This window comes from Odocoileus virginianus, chromosome 26 (genome assembly GCF_023699985.2).
Source record: "Odocoileus virginianus isolate 20LAN1187 ecotype Illinois chromosome 26, Ovbor_1.2, whole genome shotgun sequence".
Classification (NCBI taxonomy): Eukaryota; Metazoa; Chordata; class Mammalia; order Artiodactyla; family Cervidae; genus Odocoileus; species Odocoileus virginianus.
This window is the reverse complement of record NC_069699.1, coordinates 10,792,837-10,809,695: the sequence shown is the minus strand read 5'-3', so window position 1 is coordinate 10,809,695 and position 16,859 is coordinate 10,792,837. Positions and strand designations below refer to the sequence as shown.

Here is a 16,859-nt window from a genome sequence, read left to right as displayed (position 1 = left end):
GACTTCTTGCTCGAAGCAGCCCCCCTCACACCCCCACAGCTCGTCCTCTGGGAAGAGGGTTTGACCTCCTCCTTGCGTGGTTGACACCCTGCTCTCTGCTGATGATAAACCTGTTGCTAGTTGGTTTCGCTCCGATTTTGTGTAAACCACAGTATGTGTCTAAGATACCGATTTTGCAAAGAACCAGATGTTCTCAGAAGCAGCAATTCATGTCTGGACGACCTTTCTCTCATTTGTTTTATCATGCATGTAGTTCTTATAGACTTTGGTTGACACTGTATTGACCTGCTTTCCACTTGACTTTTGTGCTCTCGGATGCGGTTAGTGCCAGCATTACTCTTCATCTGTTTATGACCGAGCTTATCCCTTGTCATTCTACTTTCTGTTCCTTCACTTATCTTCTACACTCCCTTAATTTTAAAACCTCCTTAGAAAGAGCAGCTCACTCAAAATTTACGTTTTTATGGCACATCTTCCCTTTATTTTTCTCCCATTACTTTAAAACTAGCATTGATACACTTTACCAGCCTGCTTTCTTTCTATTTGATATTGCCGACTCATGAGTGTTCTATTCTTCAGGGTCCACTTAACATTTTCTGTCATCTCTGAGATTTTCTCCTCTTCTAGTGAGGCATGGTGAGGGTTACTGCAGGAAGAGAAGCCGGTTCTGCTTTGCCAGCTGAGGCAGACAGTCACACGGAGGTGAAAAAATAATGTAGAAATAGGATGCAGAGCCCCTGTCTGTGCAAAGCAAATCATTACTGGATAAATGGTCACGTGTGTGTGTGTGTGTGTGTGTGTGTGTGTGTGTGTGTGTGAGCACGTTCACACGTGCTCAGTCGTATTGACTCTTTGTGACCCTATGGACTATAGCCCGCCAGGCTCCTCTGTCCATGGGATTCTCCAGGCAAGAATACAGGAGTGGGTTGCCATACCCTCCTCCAGCGGGTCTTCCTGACCCAGGGATCGAACCCGCATCTCCTGTAACTCCCGCATTGGTAGGTGGTCTCTTTACCACTGTGCCGCCTGGGAAGCCCGAATGGCCCCAAGCAGCGTGATATGTATAACATGCAGAGCGCATGTGTGTTAACTACTTGATTAAAAATCCAGCAGTTTGCAGGGGGTGCCTCTATCCACTATGCAATCATGATGGGCAGTACGTAGGAAAGACTGTAATTTACTACTGGAAAGATAAGAGAAACTACTCTTTTAAAAGTCACCCCTGGCATCATGAAAAAATCTCGATTGCCTCCAATTCGCTTGTATCCTTTTCTGTCAAATAAACCACATTTCACAGAGATCTTGAATATTGTTATTGTCCCATGACTATGTCCTGCTACGAGTTCATCTCCTTATGGAAAAAGACAGTTTCTTGCATTTTCAAACTGTTGCTTGTGTGTAGGCCTCATGTAATTTTTATCAATCGATATGTAGCCTTTTCAGTCTGGAGAAGGGCATGGCAATCCACTTCAGTATTCTTGCCTAGAGAATTCCATGGGAATTCTCAGAGGAGCCTGGTGGGCTCCAGTCTATGGGGTTGCAGAGCGTTGTCCACAACTGAGCGACTACACACACACACAGCCTTTTCAGTAAACAATTTCAAAGACTGGCTATATTTTTTTCAGGCAGTTGCTTTATCTTCTCTTTTGAACCATTATGGATTTATGACTCTGATACCTTAATGCAAGCTTGCTTTCTCTTCTCTAAATTTAAACTTGTTATTTTCAGTTGGGATATAGCTGATTAACAATACTGTGATAGTTTCAGGTGAACAATGAAGGGACTCAGCCATACATATACATGCATCCATTCTCCTCCAAACTCCTTTCCTATCCAGGTGCCACAAAACATTGAGCAGAGTTCCATGTGCTGTACAGTGGGTCCTTGTTGGTTATCTATTTTGAAAACAGAAGTGTGTACATGTCCATCCCAAACTCCCTAACTATCCCTTTCCCCCGTCCTTCCCCCTGCCCCTCCCAAACTTAGAGAATAAGTTCATTGTCTAAGCCTGTGAGTCTCTTTCTGCTTTGTAGGTTCATCTGTATCATTGCTTTTTAGACTTCCCTTACGAGGGCTGTCATATGCTATTTCTCCTTCTCTGACTCACTTCACTCAGTATGACAGTCTCCAGGTCCATCCATGTTGCTACAGATGCAACCGTGCTTTCGTTCAACATCTAGAGTTTACAAACTAATCCTGAATTTTTCCCCTGCCCAGAAATATGGAGTCAACTATCCCCCAAGGGCATCGGTCCCTCTCATTGGAGAATAGTTTTAGAAACCACAAGCACTACTTCTACAAATAAGCTTGTCCTACTTTCTGACTGGAGTTTGACAGATGGCAGCAAAAATATCCAATGGCATAAATCACTGCAGGGACAGAACAGATAAAGCCTCCTTTAAAAACATGTCCATGGATTCTTATTGAAATTTCCAATTCATCTCAAGTTTAATAAATTTCTTCTTGGTTTACTCTAATAGAAGAGTTTATTATTCCATTGTTTTTCAATTTTTGAACAATTGGTTTTTCTTGTTTTCATCAGCATTAATTTTTTTAAAGTAATACATTATCATACCAAACCATAAGTCTAAATATCAACATTGCCTCCCCAAACTCAGAAGGCTCTATGTCTTTTCTTCTGTTTCAACCATCAGCTCGGCCATCCTGAAACTGGCTTCACGGTGAGCAGGTCCCATCGATTCTTTGGTCAGCATCGTCTTAGCACCAATATCTGGAAGGAGAGGAAACCCTAGCCTCTATCCAGGGTAACTCCAAAGAAACTAAGAGTTCAGAACACTCAGGGTGACACATAGATGCTTAATAAAAGATAATAATAAAATGTAGGATATAGACAAAGTTTAAAAAAAAAAAATCCTCTGCCAGTTTTCTCTGTTTGAGCTCCCCATTGGAATTTATTTTCCCTTTTATCTTTTCTTTCACTAATGCCTTTGTATATTTATGGGGCAATATTTTTAGTAAAAAATCATTTTACACAGGCCCACAGGTATATACAGTGTCCTGTATCGACTCACAAGGATCAACTTTGTGCACCTCTTCCCAATTCTGCACTCAGATACCACATACCACATTTGTAGCTTGCAGTCAGCCATAATGGAAGTATTTACACCATGGAAATTGGCAAACACTATCAGGACTTTCCACCCAGAGAATCACAATTTAAGCATGTATCAAGACAATTCCAGGTACACACCTCAGTTTTCCCAAAATGAGTCAAAATGTCAAAACAAAATCAGTTGACATACAGAACTATCAGAATAACATGCCAAAAGTTACAGTTGAGAACTCCCACTCAAGAAATTTACCGAGAGTAGCTTTTGGAGCTTCATGTGATTTTTGTAATGTTCACTGCACAGGGCTCCCCAGAACCAATCATTAAAAGACAAAAAATACAGTCAGATTATGGTACAGTTTGGTTATAATTCTGTTTAGTTATTCATCAGTTTCAAGTAATTTCCAGATATTTTTGATCCTCCCCCAGCAGCCTTTATTTCCACAACAGACAACATAGAGATTCCAGTCATTTCTAATTATTAACATTTCCATGCTGATATACAATTTCTTACATGAATTAATACACACCATGCCCTCTCCTCAATGTCACATTCTGTAGTAACTGTGTTGTATCTCCTGGATGATATGGAGGGTAGAACCCATCAAGCTTAGAGCATGGGGTCTGGCTTTGCCAAGTTCTAAAACGAGCTGAAAGAATATGAAGTTTCCTCATTGGGTCTGAGTGGGGCTGGCCCACTCATCTGTTCTTTCTGGTAGTCTGTCATGGCACCCCAGGTGTTATTCCCGGGAATGTAATGACCTTGGATATCCCATCGTTGGAAACTGTTCATACTAGAGGTTCTCATTTGGTTGTTCATTTAGCACCTGAATGTAGGCAGGAAGCATGTCTATCTGAAAGCTCTATGTCGTTCGATTCCCTGCCTTTTATTAACATCACCACTTTCACAGAGAAGTGACCTCCCTACGTGAGGAAGCCAGGGCACCCTGTCCTTCCAGCTGCCTCGGGACAGTTCTTGGCCGACTTCCGCTCCCCAGGAGGATGGCGTTCTGAGCTACAGCCCATCTGAGTCTCACGTGCTTCCTCCCGGCTCCTGGTACTCCCTCGCACCCAGCCCCCACCTCAAGCAGGACTTCCCCTGGCATCGCTCCCCAGCTCCCCACGTGCCCCTCAAGCCTGACTGCCTGGCCGTGCCCACTCAGAGACACAGACCCATGGCCTTGTTGCTACATGGCCTTGTTGGTACAGGCATTTGTGCTTGGCCGTCCCAGGCCCCAGCGCCATGCAGGCCCACGTACCCTCACTCTCCTGTGCTCTGAGCGTCTCTCCACCTAATACTGCCCATTTTACATCCCTCCACATTCTACTACGTTCCATTATCTTCTACTGTGCCTTCCTGCCTGTTACCAAGGGAAGCTTGGGAGGGAGGAGTATATTCTAACCCTTCCCCTTTTCCCCTGTCAGAAACCATAGTTCAACTCAGATTTTAAAAAATTGACTCCAAACAAGTATCTTTGTTTTCTAAGACTTTGAAGCTTGGAGAGACCCCAGGTGGGTCATTTGTCTCCCTCACCTCCCCAGCACATTTGTGTCTGGCTAGTACTATTGACCACTTCTATACAGCCTTTAATTTCTGTTATTTCTTCAAGCCAGGAATTATTTCAGATCTTCTTTTTGATTTCCAAGAGGACAGATATTTCTTGGATTGCCTTTTATTCTGTTGTCTTTCTCTCTCTTTTTTTTTAAATTCTGTTGCACTCTAGAGAGTGAGAGATCTTACCGTTTCTGCACATTGGACAATTATAGCTTTGTGGGTGGTTAAAATCTATACATAGGGCATTACTGCATTTACATCTATTTTTTATATTCCTCATTTTGTCTTCCAAATTTATCTACCTGGTGTGAGTATACCTGATTCATTTAACTGCTGTTCAGGATTTATTTATTGGATATTACATTATTGATTCTCAATAATTGATGGACATTTTGATCAATTTCTTTCTAACTCTTTTTTCCCCCCAGTGGCAAGCAATGCTTCACTGAACAGATGTACTTGTATCTCCTTTTTCTATGAATGCAAATTTTCTCAGGGTTGGTGCCTAATATCATAATTACTTGATCATAGGCTATACAGTATCTTATTTTGCTGGTACCCCCAGATTGCACCCCAGAAATGTAATAATTTATAAGTTCTCAATGGTGGCTTGAATTTTCCCCACATCCTGGCCAACAATTGATAATTTTTATTTTTTGCCTTTATCATGGTTGTACAATAAGATCTTGTGGTTTTATTACACATCCCTGAAGAAAGATACATATCTTCAGATTGAAAGAAACTTGAGTCCTGAGCAAAATAGATAAAAATAAATCCATACTTAGTGACATTATAGTGAAGACAAAGAGAAAAATCTTTAAAAGTAACCAAAGAAAAAAATACAGTTTACTTACAATGGAAGGACAACATATTTCTCATTGGCAATTATAGAGGTCAACAGACCACAGGACAGTATTTTCAAAATGCTGTTGAGGGAAGGAAAAAAAAAAAACCTGTAAGATTAGAACTCTAAAGTATTTTCCCAGTATTGTGTCTGCACATCTAAATTGACCTCCCCACCTTCTTCAGAAATAGATACTGTTCCTTGACTGAAAGGATGGGTAGGTGTCTGAAGCTGGGCAAATTCTAGAACCTCACGCCTCTGACCACATGATTGGTCCTTTCCTTTGTTCAGTGCCCTTTGGCTCCACCCTAGGATTGTAAATACCACTTGGCAAGGCCAAGTGCTCTGGTTAGCCATGTATCTCCTGTTCCGAAAGCCTGCCCTACCTCAGGGAACTTCGTTCACTTTGCTCAGCCCTAGGCATGCATGAGTCTAGGTCCAGAGTAGGGAACCAACATATCCTTTTCTCAGCCCCGTATGGTTCCAGGCCTTGTTCTGTATCAAAAACCAGGCTGGCTAGACTCTGATCACAGCAGTCATCATAGCAGTCAAGTTCCTGGTGTTCTAGATGACTGAAAAGTGGCAAGGTGACCTCTATCAACTAGCCTCTGAAAGTAGCCCCTCCAAAAATTTATTTCCATCTTAGTGTGCTAAATCTTTTAGATTCAAAAAGTTCATCTTCCTCAGTCTGCACAGTAGCCCTGTAAGAAAGTGAAGATGAGGTAGGCATCATCCTTTCCCTTTCACAAATAAAGAAACCCCGACACGAAGGGTTAAATGACTTGACCCAAGTCATACAGCTGATGAGAAACAAAACATGTCTGAGTCAGTTTTTGTTATAAACACCCTTTCCAGAATCCAGGATTTTTGTCCATTTTCCTGAAACTTTCTTTGAGCCTCTACTTTCAACGCCAGCAATTGAAAAACTTGCTAATTTACTATATTTGCTCTTATGTGAAGGTATTAAAATTTTGCAAAGTAAAGATGTAGACAGCAAGATAAGAAATATCAAGAAACTGAAGATATATTTAGAAATCAGATAATTTTTTTTTAAAAATCAAGATGTATATTATACTGAGGGGTTAACATATTCAAATGAAATCTTACTTTATATTCATTGTGGATAAAGCCTAAATAGAAATATTCATAGGTATATTGCTCAGGGCAGAGGAAAAAATGGTTTGAAAAATCAAAGAATTTTAGTTCAGTAGATTCTTATTTTCTGAAAGCCATAGCTTAAGTAAAATCAGGTACCTTGATCATGAGAGTTACTCTGTGGAACAGTAGCAAGGATCCACATGTGGGGTCTGACATCATATTATCTCCTTCTAGATACTCTGACTAATGGAGACAGAGGACCCTACAACAGAGAAAGGGCTCTGCCCATTTCTTTTGCTCTGAACTGATAACATGAGTTCATATTTGGTCTTTCCCTGGCATAGGGTCTCTGGCTAGAGCCCCTCAAGTAAAATGCCTTACTCCTCACTAGGGCCAGGGCATGGAAAATAATCACCTATTTGACAAAGTCACAGCTGTAATCCCTGAGTAAATGAGCTGGAGGATGAGGGGAGATGGTAGTATGCCCCGCTATTCTCTGAAAAAGTTGTGTGACCTTGAGCATCTCAGGTTGTCCTCTGGGCCCTCTGCCTACCGGTTGGCATTTTCATTTCTGAGTCTTTACTTACATACTACTCAATAAGCCTCTAAATAATTTTTTGAAAATATTTTCATTATTTACTCAGTCAGCAAATATTGACCTTGTTGACCAGTGACTCTGGGGATGAGCAGAGTTGTCCATGAGGACAGACCCTTTTGTTTTGATCTCTTAGGTGTAAATATAAAAGTGCTTACTGCTCCAGGGTCATATGTGAAAGGAGGGCTCCTAAAAATTGTGGGTGGAGAGCAAAAGTCAGGTAGTCCTCTAAAAATTTTTAATGGGGACTTAGATTTTGAGGCAAAATGAGTTCTCCACTTAGGAAGGGAAAACACACACACACACACACATACATCCCCAATTTGCCCCCCATGTAAACAATGTCCTGGTTTAAACCATTTCATTGGCATAATGAATTCCCTGTATGAGAAAGTCACTGTATAAAACTGTTCTAAATCAGTTATATCCCAGTAGGGGTTAGAAGTGTTCAAAAAACAGAGCTGCTTTAAGAAGCAGCTTTAGGAACCTTTGTTGGATGATATATGTACACTAAAGCTTTTCCGTTTTCACAGCAACATGAGTTTCACAAGTCAAGAGAGAGAGGAAATTGGAGTGACATGCCAACCAAACCTTCTGTTTGGGCAAGAAGTACCACTGGGTTCACCCTTGCCAGGGAACCCTGGATCTCCCACCACCTGCATGTGATTTGAGCACAGGGATGACAGGGAGTCAGGGGTGGAAGGAAGGGGGCCAGCCTCCCCAGGGCACATGAAGCAGAAGAAGGAAAGAGGCCACAAAAAGGAAAGAATCTGTCTCTGTCTCCCTGTCTGTCTCACACACACACATGCACACACAAACACCAGTTTGGTGCTAAATGCTCCCAGCTCTTCCTTTGGACTCCAGAGATTCTCTTACTAGGACTTCAAGAGCTCACTGAAGGGAAATGTACACCAGAAGAAAAGGGAAGTTGTCATCTGAGGAGCCAGATTCAAGTATTTGGAGGACTTTTGGAGACTTGAGAAGACGCAGGTAGCGGCAAATTAAAACTGTGGGTGAAAGCAAGTTACAGAGGCAGACTCAGCAGTGACACAGCCATCGTGACTCAAGAGAGCCTGACGTGATGGCACCTTGGCAAGGCCAGTTAGGGAAGTGAAGAAAATAGGGACTGGAGAGACCTGGATCCAGAATACACCGGGGTGTGGGTCAGCACCCCTCTTGGCATCACTCTTGGTCACCTGAGGGTGGGGACCCGCACGAAGCAATGTGGTGCTGGTTTGGACAGAATCTCCATGAACAGCTGAGAACAGCATCTGGAGAAGGCAGCGAAGACATTGTGAAACCCAAAGCAATAAAAATGTGGAAAAATTGTTAGTAGCTCTGCTAGAAATCTAAGCACCAAGATCTTCTGTGAATTTAAACTGTAGGAAAACAGATGAGGGAGGGAAAGAGGTGAAAGGAAGACAGGAGCTAGAAGGAGAAGAAGCTGTTGGAGGGGGCAGGGTGATCCCCTTCTGCCCCTTGCTGTTCACAGCCTCCCAGCCCTGGCCATGGGGACTGGTGAGCAAATCAGGTAAGAGTTCATGTCTCAGGAAGAAGCTGTGACTTAGAAAAATAATGGCGTTGAAGTTCTCAATAAATATGCTCTGCAGCTAAATCTTAGTCATGAAAGATCAGAGGAGAAAAATCATAGGGAAGGAAATGAACAGGATCATTTTAAAAATAAAGATTTGGTTGGCAGATTACCATTGTAAAAAAAAAAAAAAAAATGAAGTCAGGAAAGTAGATGATACCAAAATCCACATTAACAAGAGGGAAGAAAACAGACACTATTTACACTCCAAACCAAATAATGAAGCGTCAGCGAGGCATCAGCTGGAAGAAAAAAGGTTGGAAAATGATTTTCTTTTTCGTTGCTTGCAGGCAAAGCTCTGGTTGAAAATAAATGCAAAATCTTGCAGCTGGTAGTAGAGGTCCTTAATGATCTCCATCAGCAGAAAACTAAGATTCTGTTGAAGGGTCTGACTCACAGAGCTTATAAGCCAGAAGAGAAAGAACAGAAGCTGTCAGCTGCCGAAGGGGATGTTCACAGAGAATTCAAGAAACGGAAGATGAATTATAGTGAAGATAGATTATGTAAAAATCTGTTGGATCACCATGTGGTGAAAAAAAAAAAGCCCAAGAAACCAGACTTTTTCTTTTTGATGCATCAAGATTTCTTCCTGGAGAGAAGAGAGATGCTGCCTTGTGGAGACAGGAATTGCAGATAGCAAAGTCAAAGGTGGATGTACTTCAGAGGCCTCAGAAATTAACCAAATCCAGGAAGATCACTAAGTAACTCCCATCAGTGAGACATCCTGGGAGCCAGGCTGGCTCCCTGAGCACACTCCCTGGCAGTACTGGGGCACTCGACCCCACTGTGACCTTCACTTGCTTCTTGCTATGGAAGAGGCATGTTTACAAGTGAATTAGTTGTGAATTAGTTGTGAATGGGCAACCACCTGGGTACAGGTACCTATCAGGTATCAGGAAAAGCTTTGCTTTTGATCTGTAAACCTGACTTGATGAAAAACTGCCAGAATGTCTACTGAATCCCACACTCTGAATGACAGAGTACCCAGCCCTCCTCAACGGTGAACGCTGTGGGGATTTGTCCACTTCATCGCTGATCAAACAGACTTGCTTGGTGGTCTACAAGGGGCTACGCATGGACCACCACCTGGGCCAAGGAGCTATTTTCAGGACCTGATAAAATATCCGCATCGAAGATTGGCCCTGGTGTGGCCTCACTGACAAAGAATGGCCCCAAGAGCTCTTAACCTTCTCCAGGGAGGGCTGGCTTAGCTAATGCTGGTGCCAATAACTTCCCATCTTCACCAGGAATATCTGCCATTAACTCAACACATAAATGACTCACATTGCAATCAGCCGCCTTCTCAAACATGGACCCACACATTCCCAGTCTTTCTTCCTAGTGAGCTTATATCTCTTTGCTATAGAAAATTTTAGAAACATAGACCCTCTTGCCATAAGAAAGTACCCTCTTTCTTGACCCTCCTTACTTGAGATTATCTTGCTCTCACTACAGAATACATGCAGCCTATAGGTTCTAGAAAGGAGCTTCTCCTGATATTACCACCTGCCCCCCAGGTTTCCAGCCTCAGGTTATGTTGGGATGCTTCCAGATCCACCGTGAATGTTATTTTGGTCATTAGGCTAACACTGTCTTAGAACTCGGGCCCCCCAGGTGGCTCAGTGGTAAAGAGCCCACCTGTCAAAGGAGGAGACACAGCAGATGTGGGTTTGATCCCTGGGTCGGGAAAAGTCCCCTGGAGGAGGAAATGGCCACCCAGTCCAGTATTCTTGCCTGGAAAATTCCATGGACAGAGGAGCCTGATGGGCTACAGTCCACGGGATCAAAAAGAGTCAGGCAGGACTTAGAGACTGAGCGTATCTCAGAACTTAGTTTTATTGTTAAGAGATCTTTTTGAACCAAATGGCTCAAATCTGATAGATATTGGATTTGCTATGAAGACCACCCCTTGAGCTGTCACCTTTCATTTTCTCCACTCTCCTCAAACCTGTTTTATGTGCTATTAATATAGTTTATATAGTTAATGTATCTTGTACAACAGAGATGAGTTTGAATATGATCCATGTTGAATATAAAACTTTTATATCAATTTGCTTAAAACAAAAATAATTATCAGAACTAGGCTAATCTATGTTGGTTTGCTCATCCAAATGTTGGCTAAACCTTGATCAAAAGTCAAAACACTCAACTTGGTGGTAGGTGAATGTTGCCTTAGAGGCAATAAGTAATCATTGAAATACCCTTACCCATCAACTGAACCTAAATCTATAATGTCATTACCAAAGAATACACTCTTCAAGAAATCACTTAGAAAATTACTAACATAAGTATTCTATCAATATTTGAGAATTCCCTGCTGGTCCAGTGGTTAGGACTTGGCACTTTCACTTCCGGGGCATAGGTTCAATCCCTGGTCAGGGAACTCAGATCCTGCAACTCACATGGCAAGGCCAAAAAAAATTTTTTTCTTTCTGCTTTAGCCATTAAAGTAGAGATTTTTGACTCTTTTACCCTAGTGGGACCCTTTATCTATATAAAATTAGAAATCAACATAGACCCTAAAAGCTGCTTTAGTTGACGTGGAGGTGGCCTGGACACCTGTTGGTTCTCTTCCCTCTTAGCTCATAAGGTGGCATCTCCAAGTACCCCAGGGTTTCACCAAGCTCAGTTTGGCAATTTCCAGTTTGCGACATAATAGCGATAAGGTCAAGGTCTTGATTCAATGGCCATGGAGGCCATAACCAACTTCTCCTACTTATAAACATAAAACTCTATGTGGCACAGGATGGATAGATAGTTGATACTCAACAGAAAAATTTTATTACTATCCTTACCCAGCATTCTTACAAGTGTGTACCTGTGTTACAAATAAGAAGAATGAGTAAGCAAAATCTCTCCAAATTGCAAATAAAACACCCCACTCTTGGGCCAACAACATCATCTTTGTCTGTTAAAAATACTTCATTTTATTTCAGTAGAGATAGTAAGTACCTGTTAGTGATGTTATTAATGGGGCTGACAGATATGCTATGGAGTCAGGCAAGAAGCTCTCCTGGAAGAATAAGTTTTCACATTTCTCTGGTGTCTGAACAGCAAACTAGATGGACACTCAGCAATTTACTGTCCCATAGCACAGCCCCATCTCACTGTGAAGTGTCAGCATTTTTGCAGCTTCCCATAGTGAAAGCTTCCTTGTGATTCTGTATTCTTTGGGAAGATCAAACTCTGCATTTTCTCTCCAACTCTTCCATCTTCCTCCTGAGACCACATGGGTCTCAGATTTAGATCTTAGATTCACATTTAAATGTGACATTATAGACAACAACTTAGTGTCACGATATTGCCTTGAACTAAAAATTAATTAATGAAATTCATCTGGAGAAAGGTTTAAGAAGATTTCAAAGACCTTAGATAAAGTGATATCTTTATAATCCTCTCCACTCTCCTCATATCTCTGACCACTAACAGCACCAACATCACCCCCATTTGTGAACAGGGCACTTCACCTCCTACTCCAGTAGAAAAGCGAAGCCACGGGCAGGAATTGCCTCAAGCTCCTGTCACTGACCCTGCAAACCCACCAGAACCTATGCTCTCCTTCCCTTTTTTCTGATGAGAAGGAACCCTTGCTCCACACCTGATGCCCTCACCTGTGCCCTGGCTTCCTCTCGCCAGCCTCCTCAGTTGCTGCTATTCAGTCGCTGAGTCGTATCTGACTCTTTGCAACCCCATGGATTGCAGCATGCTAGGCTTCCCTGTCCTTCACTGTCTCCCAGAACTTGCTCAGTTCCTGACTCCACCAATTATCTCCTCCTCCTCCTTCTTACACCCACTCTGCTGCCTCCTTCCCAGCAGCATTCAACATGCCAGGTGTCAACTGGGTTCATGGAACACTCCTGCTATGGCCCCCTCCTCTGCCTCCCTTTCTGGTGGAGCTTAGTTGAGGGAGTTGAATCTCCCTTCCCCAATTTCTGTCCTCACCTCCCGTGGATTCTCACAGAGGATGCCCTACAGGGTCACACCCTAGAAGGTTCCTTGCTGCTGAACACAATAGACACCTTTGACTTCTCTCTCTGAACTTTTGGAAAATTGTGCCTATTTTAAGAATAACAGACAAACGTCCATCCAGTCAACAAGCATTTATTGAGTTCTTACTAGTGTTGGGAAACTTAGAATGTGGCAGTAAACAAGTGTTGGCAGTTGTGGAGTTTACATTAGAAGGAGATGGGGTCCCAAGCAATAAACAAGTAAATGTATGAACAAGATGGTTGGAGAAGGTGATCACTGCTAGAGTGATGCGATAGAGCATAACTATGGAAACCACACTGACTTCCCAAGGAAGCCTCTCTGACGTGGTATTTGAGTTGAAGGCATTAGTGCAGAGATCTTGGGCCAGAACAGCACAGGCAGAATGAACAGTAAGAATAGGGCCCTGAGGTTAGCACAAGCGCTAATAGATATGACAACATATCATTTACACATGCAAAAGCAGAAACCAGAAAGAGGCAAGAAAGTAAGGTCTTGTTGGGTAGCGAAAGGGCGTCTGAGTCACAAGCAAAGTGAACAACGAGCTCTGTACCCTTTGGGGTTGGGGCCTGGCTCTGCCTCCCCTCCTTGGGCCTCATGAGTAGAAGGGTTGGAGGAGTGGAGGACTGGGAGGAGGATCTGTTCCCTGTATCCTCCACCCTTCGACCCCAGCTTTAGAAACCAATAGGCACAGTGGCAAAAACAAGTTGGAATAGCCTTCTGGAATGGACCCCACTGGAGCCTGAAGAGAGATGGAGGCCCTCAACTCTCTCCTTCCATCCCTCCTCTCTGAGCTGGGTAGGGTAGCCCACGGAGGGGTGCTCCCACAAGGCCACTGCTGGGTTACACAGCGGAATCCTACACCACGGTCAGCCCCGGAGGGAGCGTGGTCTTCTGTCACGGTCAGCTTCAGCAGTCAGGGTCCTCCAGGGCCGTGGGATCGACAGAGAACTCAGAGTGGCTCTCCAGTATTTGTGCCTGGGAGCGAAGACAAGCCCAGAGATATTCTCCCAAAGCCAAGGTTCTAAACCACACGCACACACACACACCCCAATCCACAGGAGCACCAGGTGGTCTGAGGGTCCTCTGGTTTACCTGGGGCACTGCCCCCCACACGTGCATATGTATAAGGAGTGTAGGAGGACCAGAGAGGGGTGAGGGAGTGAGTTCCTACGGCCCTGATCTAGAGCCCATCCTCCAGATCAAAGCCCTTTTCAAGAGCCTAGGGCTACGGATAGTGGGAACAAATCAAAAAGAAGAGATGAGAAGTCAACCCCAACCCTGCTCCCTGATAACTGGCTTCAGCGCCCCACACACCATGGAATGGTTTCACACACAGGGAGGGAGGTCTTGGACTGCTCAGCTGCCCTAACTCACCCTTCCCCTGGCTTAATTCTCCTCTCCCGAAGGCCAAGTTCCTCTCCTAGTTTTCCTGACCCCTCTACAGTATATAAAGGGGTCCAGGCAGGGAGAGCGGGGGTGGGGGACGGGGGGCAGGGCTCAGCCCTCCCCCAGGAATCTGGGGCTCCACGGCCTGAGAACAGCAGCTCTCTGAGCACCCTTTCTGGCCCTGCGAAGGTGCCCTGGGGTCCGCCTGCGTCCTGAGGTGGGGAGGGGGGGGAAACAGCAGTGCTGCCTCCCAAGGGGCCGACTTAGCAGCCTTGTCTCTGAGCATACGGGAGAGGGGAGGCGGGCAGGGTGCTGAGCCCAGATTACTTGCCCAGGGTTACACATTTTACAGAGCAGATAGCGCTGGAGTTGAGACTGTCCAGAGGGGTTGGACTTAGATGGCTGCCTGAGAGTGTTTGCTGTCAGGACCCCCAGGAGGGGGTCGGGAGGAGACACCCACAGATCCCTGTGTGAGGCTGGAGACAGGGGGCTGGGAGGGAGCGCCTTCCTCGTGACTTTTCTCCAGCTTCTGACCCAGCACACTGGCCGTCTCTGACAGGCGCATCTAGACAGCTCCTACCCTCCCTGCGAATCTCCTTGCATCTCCGGACCATCTGGCAGCCCCATGTCTTACTACAAAAGAATCTGAGTCTTGCCTCTGACTGTGAGCTAGTCCAGGGACGGTTAAGGAGGTCAGACAAAGGAGGCGGTCGAGGATTAACAGTCAGCCTAGGCAACAAGATGCCAGGCACGGAGGGTCTTGAGTTTGGAGGACAGCACATGGGCCGGCAGTGGGGCCGTCCTGCTCCAGAGATCCTGGAGGCCTGTGTCCACCCTCCAGCGGACAGGACTGTGGAGCCTGGGGGGTGCTGAGGGGACCCGCCGCCTGGAGCCGAACGCACCCAGGTCTCTCCTCTCACCTCCAGGCAGGCTGCCCGGCGGCGCCCGCCCCACGGGGACTGTGGGCATCGGCCGTGGCCACATCAGCAGGTGGCGCCCCCTGCGTCATATTCAAAGCCGGGGGACCTGTCCCAGGGCACGTGCGTCGAGAAGCAGAGAGTCCAGGAGCTGAGGCTGACCGTTCACTTGAAACTCCTCCATCACTTCTTCCGAGGGCTTGGCTTGGTCCTCTTTTTCAATCTGGTTAACAAAAAGAAACAAATAAACCCTCAGCATCAGGGCTCAGTACTAGAACTGTAGATTTATAGACTACCTTTGAGGTGATCACTTCTGGTAAACTCAGCCTTAAAAATCTCTCCTTAATTTCTCACTTCTGAAAGTATCTGGCAAAAAAATATGATAATATTTTTTATTTTATAATAATATTTTATATTTTGGACCTGAGCCTGGGGAAGATTTTCTTTAAAAGCTCTTCTGTCATTATGGACAGTGATGATTGTTTCTCTGTTAATCATTGCAAATATTTTGAAATACAGAAAAACACAGAATCAAAATACCACCACTCCTAGAAAAGGCTAGTTTTACTGCCAATAGACATGCCCACACGAACATACACACAGATACACATAGGGGTGTGTATGCACATTGTAAAATTGTGGCCATATTGATGTGTTCCTATTTTGATGCAGAATAGACTTTTCAAGAAGGAGATAACACTCAGTTATTTCCTTATAAATATGTGATCATTATAAATATGTGATCCCAAAATATTATTGCTTGAAAGTTTATTCTCCAGCTGAGGGATTAAATTATTTAGACTGCAGAAACCTATGTGACTACCTTCAAAATGAGGTCATGTCAAATAGTTTCAGAATATCATCAAAGTTCTTAATTTTAAAAATAAATAAGAAAAAAAACACCAAGACAAGTGCGTCAGGAATATGCATTTTTCCACCAGAGACTAACCTTATGAGGATCACAGCTTTTCCTATAGCTTGGGGTCTTTGAAAAATTCAAAATAAAATTAAAAATAAAGTGTTAACAACAGCATTCTCCCAAACCCCAAATTATATGGCAAATGCTAGTGCCCTTCAGAAAGGATCCAGGACACCAGGAAAAACAATGACGAAATACTTTGTTGAAACTTGCCTAGTGAATTGTAGCCTGAAAGGTTAGAACACATCTCTTGAAATTTAGGAAGAGAACCTGTTTTCTGGATCTTTTCCATGCCTTCCAGACATGGGCCAGCCAGTTCACATTAGAATGTCCTATAGATCCTGCTGAATATAAAACCCTGGATGCTGACACTAGTGTGGATGCTCACATAGCCTGGGTACCACCTCTGCAGTTACCGCTGCACATAGACCACTTAGCATCTTAGATACTCTGAGCACCTGGTTATCTCATGGGCACTCCCCTGGCAACGGCAGCCACATTGATGCCACTGGGATGCCCAAACTGTGCAGCAGCCCCTGAGTTCCTTCTCAACCAAGGGAAGCAGCCAGCTTGGGGAGGATCTGCTAGTAGTTAGGACTGAGTGACACAGTGTATCTGTTACATAAAAGTTCTAATGAATTAAGCATTTTACCATGATCACAAATGAGGTAGATAATAGCCACATGTCACAGATGGGAAAAACACAGCTTTAAGAGAATAAGTGACTTGGACAGGCAGCTGTGCTCAGCCTCAAATCTGATGCTGAGGTTTGACCTTTCCACCGGGCCAGACTGACTGCTAGGTGTATTGATAGTTCAGTCAAGCCCTGAGTCAGGCCCTGGGGTTATGAGTATAAGATAGAGTCTCCAGGACTTCCCTGGTGGTCCAATGGCT

At 44.2% G+C, this 16,859-nt stretch overlaps 1 protein-coding gene across 7 annotated transcripts in view; it reads right to left on the bottom strand.

The window, feature by feature from the left end:
* Positions 1-2,417: 2,417 nt before the first annotated feature.
* MOBP (myelin associated oligodendrocyte basic protein) overlaps positions 2,418-16,859 on the bottom strand; it is a 43,457-nt gene continuing 29,015 nt past the window's right edge. For 4 of the 7 annotated variants that reach the window (XR_011483606.1, XR_011483607.1, XR_011483608.1 and 1 more), the window contains 3 exons: positions 15,050-15,269; positions 5,480-5,551; positions 2,418-5,375 (listed from right to left, as the gene is read on the bottom strand). Coding sequence is in view for 1 of the 7 variants with exons in the window: in XM_070455459.1 (XP_070311560.1) it covers positions 15,230-15,269 (40 nt within the window). In the remaining 6 variants the exon portion in view is untranslated. Of the gene's footprint in view, positions 5,376-5,479; positions 5,552-12,838; positions 15,270-16,859 lie in introns of those variants that run through there. The other 3 variants (XR_011483609.1, XR_011483605.1, XM_070455459.1) reach the window with 3 other exon arrangements.